The 11,805-nt window shown below is 34.7% G+C and overlaps 2 protein-coding genes across 2 annotated transcripts; one reads left to right on the top strand and one right to left on the bottom strand.

Moving 5' to 3' along the window:
* Positions 1 to 8,649: 8,649 nt before the first annotated feature.
* Positions 8,650 to 10,096, top strand: LOC109004677. Its single transcript, XM_035694634.1, has 2 exons — positions 8,650 to 9,272; positions 9,396 to 10,096. Exons 1-2 carry the CDS (start codon positions 8,663 to 8,665, stop codon positions 9,923 to 9,925), a joined length of 1,140 nt encoding a protein of 379 aa, XP_035550527.1. The 5' UTR covers positions 8,650 to 8,662; the 3' UTR covers positions 9,926 to 10,096.
* Positions 10,097 to 10,282: 186 nt separating this feature from the next.
* LOC109004678 (glutathione S-transferase T3-like) lies at positions 10,283 to 11,426 on the bottom strand. The gene is made up of 2 exons (XM_018983310.2): positions 10,986 to 11,426; positions 10,283 to 10,888 (listed from the first exon to the last, which is right to left on the bottom strand). The coding sequence occupies exons 1-2, from the start codon at positions 11,424 to 11,426 to the stop codon at positions 10,283 to 10,285; spliced, it is 1,047 nt and encodes a 348-aa protein (XP_018838855.2).
* Between the last annotated feature and the right edge of the window lie 379 nt (positions 11,427 to 11,805).

Genomic DNA, 11,805 nt, shown 5'->3' with positions numbered 1-11,805 from the left:
TATCCTTATTACACCCAACCATTACCCTAAACTCCCCAAGTTCTTTCTACAAATACCATATTTGGCTCTGCAAGTCGTCCATCACCCAGCGCACATCCCTCTCCATCTCCCTACCACCATCTGCAAAACGTACACCTAGTGGAGCTCAAGGCATGCATCTGTCAGAGTTCCAGTCCCCCTCTCGCTCCCCATATGCTGCAAGTGCTCCTTGTACAACCCTTGCCATTGCCATCTTCAACCTCACCTGAGTACCGACAGTAGGAGCACCCTTTGCTCTCCTCACCTGCAACATCTCCCCCAATGCCTCCTTTAACCTTTTCCACCCTCTCCTCCCCTCCCTTTCCGGAATGATGATGAAGTTTTTCCTTCCCCCCTCCCTATATTCTGCCACCCTCACAAAATAACCTCGGCTATTGGAGCATCTCTGTGCAAGATAACTGCAATAACCCTCTCGGGTGGCGCTGTAAAACTCCTTTTCCCCACTGAAGCAGACCTCCAACACCTTGACCAACCACTGCACAGTTCTATGTTCCACCAGTAGTTCCTGCTTCCTGCTTCACCCCTTCTCTATTATACGAAATAACCCACCTTCATTGCTAAGAATGAATAATTTCGATTCAATCCTCAACTCTCTAAAGAATCCCATCATAACCAACTCAAACTTGCACTAGCAAGATCATCAGTTTCAACGAGGAAAATTATCGCAATGTGAACAGGAATGAGAATTAATTTCGTGCATCTGAAAGTGAAACATATCTTTTCTCCAAACACAAGAGAGAGAAAGTTTTCCAATATCACTTTAAGCTATCTAGTCTCTACTCTCATGAATTCTCTTTTGGAGTTGGCTAAAGTACATATATAGGTTTTTGCTTGATATGAGAAGAAGTTTAAATTTAGTACTGATCCTATGTGCATCAATGTCTCTTCTACATTATTGTTGACATAGTAAATTTGTTCTTATCAAATTTTCACCCTAACTTTCTGCTTATTGATTGTTGTGTTTCGTTCTTGCTGAAACGTTTACATGTGGTCGATGATTTTGGGTAGTGCATTCCAAAAACTTTGGGGTTGCAACTAATTTTTGCTCTTCTTTTCTACCACTCATTGAATAGAATTTTGATGGATGTATGTTTCTACATCGTTATTTTAGATTCAAACCGTTAAAATGGATCCTGAATGACTATCTATATGTTCAAATTTTAAAATTATTTGTAGCTTGTCTTGATGTGTGCATGTTTAGGGTGACATCTAAATTATTCCAATTTTAAAGCCAAGTTTTGTAGAAAGTATTGATTCTATTGCATGGGAATAGAGTATTTGCTTGTTTTCTGCACTTATTTTTTGCTTAATTATTTACAGTATGGTCTACCAATAAAAAAAATGTATTTACAGTATGATCTAATTTTATATGCAGGTAGAGAGAATGGAGGTTCACGCAAATGAGGGTGGGGTAACACAAACTTGTGGTGGGGTTTACTGGTTGATCTTGCCTGCTGGATGTAATTTGTTGTCCTTAAAAACTTCATTTCTAATTGCAATCATTTTTAGGTTGATCTTGTTCCACGTCATTTAGCAAGAAGAGTTGCAGGGTGTAACAGTAAAGTATCATAGCAGAAACTTCAAACTTAACAACCCTCCACTGACATAAACATCTAAAATGGAATATGGCTAATTTGCATCAAGACTTTATGGAAGTGCTTTTATTGTTGAGTTTTCATGTATTCAAAGTTGTTAAAGAAACACTTCAAAGACTAGTAATCCAATGGATATCAACTACTGCAGCACTGCAGCAAAATTTGCCCCTTCTTATTCCAATTTGTGTTAAGTTTGTCTTCAATGGTTTTATATAGGTGTCAAAATGTGTTATTGGTTTGTGAATTTTTTGTTGGGTAAAGCAATGGAATTTGCACCGAAATGGAGGACCCCTTTTATCCATCAGTTTCTATTTCTCATGGGTTTGAGAGCTGTAAATGGAGGACCATGGAATGCCCATTTAAACATGCCTATGGGCAGGGTGTTTCTTTTTTCTTTCATCTTCATCTTCTTCTTTTTTTCTTTGGATCTGCATGTATTTATGTGGTGATTGTCGTCTTCTTTGTTTATCTGTAATTTCTTTTGCTTTTTGGTGTACTCATGTTGTTTCTACCTTAACCAGCAAATGCTAGCCAAGGCTTTAGCACCTGGATTTTGAGTCAAAGTTGTTGTTGCTTGATGTTAGTGCTTTTCTCTAAAGGTAACATTTATAGCTTCTAAGAATGATGTAAGAATGTTACTTTTTTCCTTGGAGTTGTAAGAAGTTGCTTAACTCTAATTGAGGGTATTACTACAGGCACATTGCAGGCTTGCAGTGACAAAGTAGTGCTATGAATATTAAATCAAGGTACTTTTTATTCTCCAATTTCACTCTCTTGTTTGGGTGTTTTTTTTTATTTAGTAGTTCTTAATTATTGTTTGATATAAATGTTAAATTACAATTAGCTTCAGCTTTGTGTGGCCATCCAGAAATTTCATAGTGAATATAATTTAGATGTGTATTATATTTTTCATGTATTCTGTTTTGTGCATTTTTTTTTTATTTTCTTAAAAAGTATTTCTGACGAGTACAGTTCGCCGCAAAAAAATTTATTTCGTTACATAAACTCAAATAGTCTTTTTCAGCGATTCAATTAAGCCGTTGGAATAGACCTCCTCATTATCGGCCATTTTAGAGTATCTGTGACTAATTCGCCGCAAAAGTTTTCTGGTGATTTAATAGGCAAACCAAATTAGTATTTGCAGTGTTTTATTTGGATTTTGTGGCGAAAAGAATCACCAGAAAAAATAAACTTTTAACTATGACTTTTGGCTTCCGTTAGGGTAGATAAGAAGTGGAGGGATAATACTGGCAAACATGCAACGATGTGCAAATCGCTGAAAAAAGTCAATAACGGCAATTTTGGTTTTTCGTCATGCAAATTTTGTGGTTGATTTGTCTTAGCCATTCCATGATTACATTGGTTTTTTTATTTATTCTTAATTTCTTTTACTTAGGATTGGATATATACTTGTATATATAGTCTTTCTCAATGTTTTAGCTAGCTGATTTTGATGTTTGATTTTGGGATTTTTGAAAAATAAAGGAACTAATAAATTAATTTGAGTTACTTATAAAGTCAAACAAGATTCTCAGATATTTGAGTGCTTTATTTTCATTATCTATGAAAACTAATTGCAAGTGATAGGGCGAGGAGCCGGCTGGCCTGCCCAAATTTCATTTGTTGAAAGAAAGATATACATGCAGCTAGCAGTCTCCATTAGAGATCAGAAGCACCAATATTAATCCCAATTAGAGAGCCTTAAATTAGCTAAACTTGCTAATTAAGCAAAATTAGAAGCACCAATATTAATCCCAGCTTTAAATCCAATTATAACGATTTGTTTGGAACGATCTCACTGATCTCTCTCTACTCTCATTAATTTGCTAGGAATATTACTTGCCTAGATAAAGATTGGATTTTTATTCCCATTTTTATGAAATGAAGTAAATGAACTTTCATGGCTTTCATGAAGATGACATAACACAAGTTTATATACCCGTTCTTCTTTGCTATAAGACAAGCTATATATATATATATATATATATATATATATATATATATAGATATAGATATATTAAACATTAATAAAAATCAAAGAGAAAGATCAAAGATGTTTATTAAGAGTGAGAAGTCTAGCAACAAGTGAATATATATATATATATATATATATATATATTTATATATATATCGACGGTAGTGACCACCTTCCTATATAATTCTTCAAGTCTTCATCTATATATATATATCACAATCAATCAAGAATTAATAGTCTTGATATTAATATTCTAATAATATTATATTCAACTTTCAACTTTACTCTCAACTCATCTTATCTCAACTCACTATCAAAATCTTCCTTTAAGTCTACCATAATAGAGTCATATACATAAGAAAAGAAGAGCGATGGTTTGAACGTATGGTATGGGTTTGGAAATCCTTTTAGTACACAGTATACCAAAATTCAATGCATTACACATTGCATTCAATTTTTAAAATGAAAGAGAAGAAAGGGGAATACGTGGGGTAGCCTATTTGCTTTACATGTTGATTTTCAAATTGCCACTCCTAAATGTGCATGATGTGGGGTATGAAAATTTATGGTTCTTGCCTATTTGTTGGCTTTCAAAGTCTTTTTCCTCACCGTAAGTGGCAATTTTCTACCACAGATGCTACCAAGAAAGTCTAGCAATAAGTTGATATGCAGGGTAGAGCCCACCGATTATAAATTCACGCACCTAATTAAATCTTCAAGTCTTCTATATATCACACTCAATCAAGAATAGTTGTGATATACATATATATATTTAAGTCAACCATAATAGAGGCATCCACGTAAGAAAAGAGTTAAAGCAATAGTTTGAACGTATGGTATGAGTTTGAATATCCTTTTAGTACACGATATACCAAAATTCAATGCATTACACATTGCATTCAATTTTTAAAATGAAAGAAAGAAAAGGGAAGACGTGGGGTAGCCTATTTGCTTTACATGCTGATTTTCAAATTTCCACTCCTAAATGTGCATGATGTTGGGTACGAAGATTTATGGTTCTTGCCTATTTGTTGGCTTTCAAAGTCTTTTTCCTTATCGTAAGCGGCAATTTTCTACCACATATGCTACCAAGAAAGTCTAGTGCAATAAGTTGATATGCATGGTAGAGCCCACTGATAATAAATTCACATACCTAATTAAATCCTCAAGTCTTCTATATATCACCCTCAATCAAGAATAGTCATGATATATATATTTAAGTCAATCATAATAGAGTCATCCACATAAGAAAATAGTTAAAGCGATGGTTTGAACGTATGGTATGAGTTTGAATATGAACTTTTTAATAAGAGTCATTTTATATATAATCGTAAAATTCGTAAATACCGCATAATCGCTTTAAAAAATAATAAGTTCCATTTTGCCTCTTCAAATTGTGCATGATGTGGGTACGTACGAAGACCGATGGTTCTTGCTTATTAAATTGGTGGCTTTCAAAGTCTTTGTCCTCATCGTGAGTGGCAATTTTCTACCATAGATACTATACAGAAATTCCCAAGTAATATCTAGCAATAAGTTAATATAAAAATCAAAGAGAAAGAGCTAGAGTTTGTTAAGAGAGAGAAGTCTAGCAATAAGTTAATATGCAGGGTAGAGCCCATCAATTATAAATTCACGTACCTAACTAATTAATTCTTCAAGTCTTCTATATATTATACTCAATCAAGAATAGTCGTGATATATATATATATATATTTAATTCTACCATAATAGAGTCATCCACATAATAGAACTGGAGGGATAATACTGGCGAACATGCAGCGATGTGTAAATCACTGGAAAAAGTCAATAGCAACGATTTATAGGACTTGAAAAGTGATGAGTAACTAATTATAAATATGTGATGAGTATCCTGCCGGTTATCCACACCATGCACCATATATGTCATGCACCAATTTGGTTTTTCGTCATGCAAATTTTGTGGTTGATTTGTCTTAGCCATTCCATGATTACATTGGTTTTTTTTTTTTTTATTCTTAATTTCTTTTACTTAGGATTGGATATATACTTGTATATATAGTCTTTCTCAATGTTTTAGCTAGCTGATTTTGATGTTTGATTTTGGGATTTTTGAAAAATAAAGGAACTAATAAATTAATTTGAGTAATTACTTATAAAGTCAAACAAGATTCTCAGATATATGAGTGTTGTATTTTCATTATCTATGAAAACTAATTGCAAGTGATAGGGCGAGGAGGAGGCTGGCCTGCCCAGATTTCATTTGTTGAAAGAAAGATATACATGCTGCTAGCAGTCTCCATTAGAGATCAGAGTGTGATTGCAGGTACGTACTCAAAAAACCAAAAATGAAAATATCAATTTTCTTTATTGTCTAGTTGGCACAACATTCAACAACAATTAGAGAGCCTTAATCCCAGCTTTAAATCCAATTATAACGATTTGTTTGGAACGATCTCACCGATCTCTCTCTACTCTCATTAATTATTACTTGCCTAGATAAAAATTGGATTTTTATTCCCATTTTATGAAATGAAGTAAATGAACTTTCATGGCTTTCATGAAGATGACATAACACAAGTTTATATGCCCGTTCTTCTTTGCTACAAGACAAGCTATATATATATATATATTAAACATTAATAAAAATCAAAGAGAAAGATCAAAGATGTTTATTAAGAGTGAGAAGTCTAGCAACAAGTTAATATATAAATATATATATATCCATGGTAGTGACCACCTTCCTATATAAATCTTCAATTCTTGATCTATATATCACAATCAATCAAGAATTAATAGTCTTGATATTAATATGCTAACAATATTTTATTTAACTTTTAACTTTATTCTCAACTCATCTTATCTCAACTCACTATCAAAATCTTCCCTTAAGTCTACCATAGTAGAGTCATACACATAAGAAAAGAAGAGCGATGGTTTGAACGTATGGTATGGGTTTGAATATCATTTTAGTACACGGTATACCAAAATTGAATGCATTACACATTGCATTCAATTTTTAAAATGAAAGAAAGAAAGGGGAAGACGTGGGGTAGCCTATTTGCTTTACATGTTGATTTTCAAATTGCCACTCCTAAATGTGCATGATGTGGGGTACGAAGATTTATGGTTCTTGCCTGTTTGTTGGCTTTCAAAGTCTTTTTCCTCATCGTAAGTGGCAATTTTCTACCACAGATACTACCAAGAAAGTCTAGCAATAAGTTGATATGCAGGGTAGAGCCCACCGATAATAAATTCACGTACCTAATTAAATGCCCAAGTCTTCTATATATCACCCTCAATCATGAATAGTCATGATATATATATTTAAGTCAATCATAATAGAGTCATCCATGTAAGAAAATAGTTAAAGCGATGGTTTGAACGTATGGTATGGGTCTGAATATGATCTTTTTAATAAGAGTAATTTTATACGCAATCGTAAAATTCGTAAATGCCGTATAATTACTTTAAAAAATAGGAAGGTCCATTTTGCCTCTCCAAATTGTGCATGATGTGGGTCCGTACGAAGACCGATGGTTCTTGCTTATTAAATTGGTGGCTTTCAAAGTCTTTGTCCTCACCGTGAGTGGCAATTTTCTACCACAGATGCTATACAGAAATTCAAAGATAAAGAGCTAGCTACTAGAGTTTATTAAGAGAGAGAAGTCTAGCAATGAGCTAATATGCAGGGTAGAGCCCACCGATTATAAATTCAACTACCTTGCTAATTAAATCTTCATAGTCTTCTATATATCTCACTCAATCAACAATAGTCGTGATATATATTTAAGTTTACCATAATAAAATCAACCACTTAAGAAAAGCTAGAGTTAAGGCGATGGTTTGAACGTATAGTATGAGTTTGAATATGATCTTTTTAATAAGAGTAATTTTATATACAATTGTGAATATGTAAATGCCGCATAATTGTTTTAAAAAGGAATGTGATCTATTATTAAAAAATTCATTATTTTCATGTAGGTCTTATATTTTATTCATTTTTTTCAAAATAATTATGTTACAATTTTACAATTCACGATTGCAAATATATTTTTTCAAAAAAGAAAAGGAAAGACGCGGGGTAGCCAATTTACTTTACGCATTGATTTTCATACTACCTCTGAATGTATTATGTACATGATGTGGCCCTGTGCATTTTCTTTTTATTATATATAAATTTAATTGAAACCTTTTTTTATAAATGAGAAATGCTTTGGGTCCTGAATTTGGGATCCAAAAAATATCCCGAATGGGACTTCTTTTTTTTTTCGAGTGATTAAAAAAATATTTTTTAATAATGTTGTGAATTTTTTATTTTTTTAAAAATATTTATGATGATTAAAAAAATACATGAAATAAAAGAAATAAAAAAAATAAAAAATTTACCTGTTCGGGACACTTTCGGGCTACATCTCTCGGTAGCACTGCTCTTTATAAATATTAGAGCATCCCCATCCGGATGCCTAAAATTTTCTCTAAATTTTAGCTAAAAAGGACACTCCCTATAATTTTATCCTAAATTTTACTCATTTTCATAAAACCTTCTACATCTCATTCCCTATCCTTTCTCTATTCTATTAAAATAATATTCTTCTATTCTTTCTTTATTATTTTTTTCTCTCACTTCCATTTCCATTTTTAACTACTAACTATTTTGTCTTATTCTCTTATTTTCAAATATCACATTTTATAAATACTTATACGATTTTTTTGACAAATACAGTATTATTTTTCAATTCAATATCGATATTAAAAATAATAATTTTTTTAAATATGTGCATTTTTCGTTTATTGATGATAAATATTTTGCAGAATAGTATAACGGTAACATTTTTAATTCGTTATGATTAATACACACGCTTTGTCATTTATCAAACGGTAACATTTTTTGTCTCTTCTCCAACGGTAACTTTTTTTGTCTTTTCTCTAACGGTAACTTTTTTTGTCTTTTCTCTAACGGTAACTTTTTTTGTCTTATATGTAACGGTAACTTTTTTCTCTATAAATACGCATTTTCGGATGCATTCACATTCTCAAAAATCCAAGTCTCATCTCTAACTCCCTTCATTAAATGGCTCGTTCTTTCTTTCGCAAATTACTTACATACTTGTCATCTGATGATGAGCTGGATGCTGTTATTAATGCCGAGGCTGATGGAGAGTCATCGAGACATCATGGCAATCGCCAACGTCGTAAGTTTATTCGGCGTGATCATATTCAAGGGCATGAGTGCCTTTTTCGTGACTATTTCTCAGAAAATCCAGTATATCCCTCCAATCTATTTCGAAGGAGATTTCGGATGAGTCGTCCCTTATTTCTCCGTATCCTAAATGAGGTAGAGGCTTACGAGCCGTACTTCGTCCAGAGAAGAGATAATGCCGGAAGACTTGGTTTATCTTCTATGCAAAAGATAACCGCAGCACTTAGAATGCTGGCCTATGGGGTTACTGGAGATTTTATGGATGAATACATACGTATTGGAGAAAGCACCGCAATGGAGAGTCTCAAAAAATTTTGCAAGACAATCGTAACTATTTTTTCAGATGAATATTTGCGGTCTCCAAATGCCAATGATATTGCTCGATTGCTTGTTGTTGGTGAACAACGGGGATTCCCAGGAATGCTAGGAAGCATTGATTGCATGCATTGGAAGTGGAAAAATTGTCCCGCTGCCTGGAAAGGTATGTACTCTGGCCACATCCGTGAACCAACTATTATTTTAGAAGCAGTTGTTTCATATGATCTTTGGATATGACATGCATTTTTTGGTATGCCCGGTTCACATAACGATATTAATGTGCTAGAGAGATCTTTTATTTTCACGGAACTTGCTCAAGGGCGTGCTCCACCAGTCAATTACACAATCAATGGCAACAACTACACTATGGGGTACTACCTTGCCGATGGTATTTATCCTAAGTGGCCAACGTTTGTGAAGACGATTCCATCACCCCAAGGGAATAAGAAGAAAAACTTTGCCACAGCACAAGAATCTGCAAGAAAAGATGTCGAGCGTGCCTTCGGAGTACTTCAACAACGATTTGCAATCGTTCGTGGACCTTCCCGATTATTCAAAGTCAATGACCTAACAAATATAATGAAAACATGTGTTATTCTACATAACATGATCATTGAGGACGAGCGTGATGATAGTCAGGGTCTGAACATGGAGTACGATCAACTTGATGATGATATTCCAGAATTGTCGCGCAATCCAACAAATGAGTTTATGAACTTCATTCAGCGCCATCATGAAATTAGGGATAGCTCGGCACATCATCAACTACAAGCAGATTTAATTGAACATCACTGGCAATTCCATTCCCAACAATAGAAGAGAAGGTTGTGTTGGAGTCTCTATTTTATCATTAGTAGCGACGGTGTATTTCAAGTTTCTAGAATTTTCATTCCAAAAAACATGTTTGGTTTCAAGAAAATGCAGGTTAAGTTATTGTAATATTTTCATTATCTGTAATAGTTTAAGAATTTGTAATGTCGAGTTGTAATCAAGAAACATCGTTCCATGGATGATTTAAATTTGACGATCACGTTTTCTATCTTCTTAATAAAACTTTGCAAACGTACAAATTATATAATACAATAAACGCAGAAAAGTGCCATAAACGAGTGGTTCATAATATACATCACATTTATGTGCTGAATAAATGTTTAGTTACAAAAAAAAGAAGCCTTAATCTGAGGATGCATTGCGTCGCGCCAATATCTCTCTTTGAAGTTGCTGGAAATATACTTGCTGAACTTCATTTAACGTACTCACATCGAGCAACATTATGCGCTCCTCTCTCTCCAACCGGGCGATTTCCAGTTTCTCCGCCTCCAACCTCAGTCTCTCATCCTCTTGTCTACTTTTATTTTCCTCCATTTCTCGTTCATATGCCATCTTCTCCGCCTTGAGTCGGAAAAATTCTTTCTCCTGAGCACGTGACTCCTCTAGGAGAGTATACCTTTTCTTGCTGAGCTCCACAAGCTCTTCTGAGGCTCTGCCTTGGGCCTTACGTTTTCCTTTCTCAGCTTTTCTTCCTATTGGCCTATCCAATTCGATGACATTATTAGTTTCCATATTCTCGCCCTCTGTACCACCCACTGAATCAATGGGTGAATTAGTTGCCACTGCTGATGTACGCGAATATGTAGGGGACATCGTTGACCTTCGCTTCGTCCCGTCCTTTGTGCAACGCTGATTCCATTTCGGCTGGTCTTTCAATAGCTGCCAACAATGCTCGAACTGAGAGGCCGTTTTCTCAAGCGATTGGTACATGACCTTCGCTTTGTCAAACTTCCAATTCAAAATGAAAATCAAATAATTAACCAACCCAAAATGCAGATAAAGGGAACATAATGAATATAAATAATAATAAAGTGGATGCTTATACCTTGTCTTGCTCAGTCATGCCACTTTGATTCAACCCTTCAACTTGGGCGAGTTTAGCACAAAATTTGTTCGTCGCCTTTTGAATGGCAGACCACCGATGTATTAAGGACCCAACACTTCGCTCATTTGTACTTTCTTTATAATCATTGAAGTATTGACTAACTTTTTCCCAAAGTTGGGCGTGTTTTTGGTCCGTTCCTTGGATGGCATCAATGCTACTATTCAGCCATGCGGAGACAAGTAACTTGTCTTCTTCGGGGGTGAAGTTTGCACCCCTGGCTGATTTTCTTTGAGAGGGGGGAGGATCTACTTGGGGCGGGGGTGGAGAGTCATCCAAAGTCACTGGATGTTGTTCACCTTGACCAACATAAATGTGGTCAAGTTCAGGCTCCTGAGTCAGGAGGCTGGTGAAGAACATATTTCCATGCTCTCCTGAGTCCATCTCTAAAAATTTGTAAACATAAAACATGTGATACACATGTTAGAAAATTAAGAACTAAATTTGCAAGTGATTTTTGTAGCCGGCTCAGGAATCCTATGGCAACGTATGACGACACACTTGGCACCCTCCCTTGCATGGTTGCAACAACCGGTTGCCACTATTTATCGGCCATCCGGGTTACCATGCCATGGAGGTGTGTGCCAAAGTGTTCTATCACCATGTTCGGATTGTCTCATCATCACAGCCGAGGGGTTAAGACAACTCAGATCCAATAAAAAATTTAGTTTGAAAACGTAAAAATAAGAGCATTCCCATCCACTTCCCTAAACACTTGTGTGTTTTAAATGTGGCTCAGAATGGGTTACAAAATTTACATCAT

The sequence above is a fragment of the Juglans regia genome, chromosome 10, assembly GCF_001411555.2.
Source record: "Juglans regia cultivar Chandler chromosome 10, Walnut 2.0, whole genome shotgun sequence".
Lineage (NCBI taxonomy): Eukaryota > Viridiplantae > Streptophyta > Magnoliopsida > Fagales > Juglandaceae > Juglans > Juglans regia.
The sequence above is the reverse complement of the archived record's forward strand: the minus strand, read 5'-3'. Positions and strand labels throughout refer to the sequence as shown.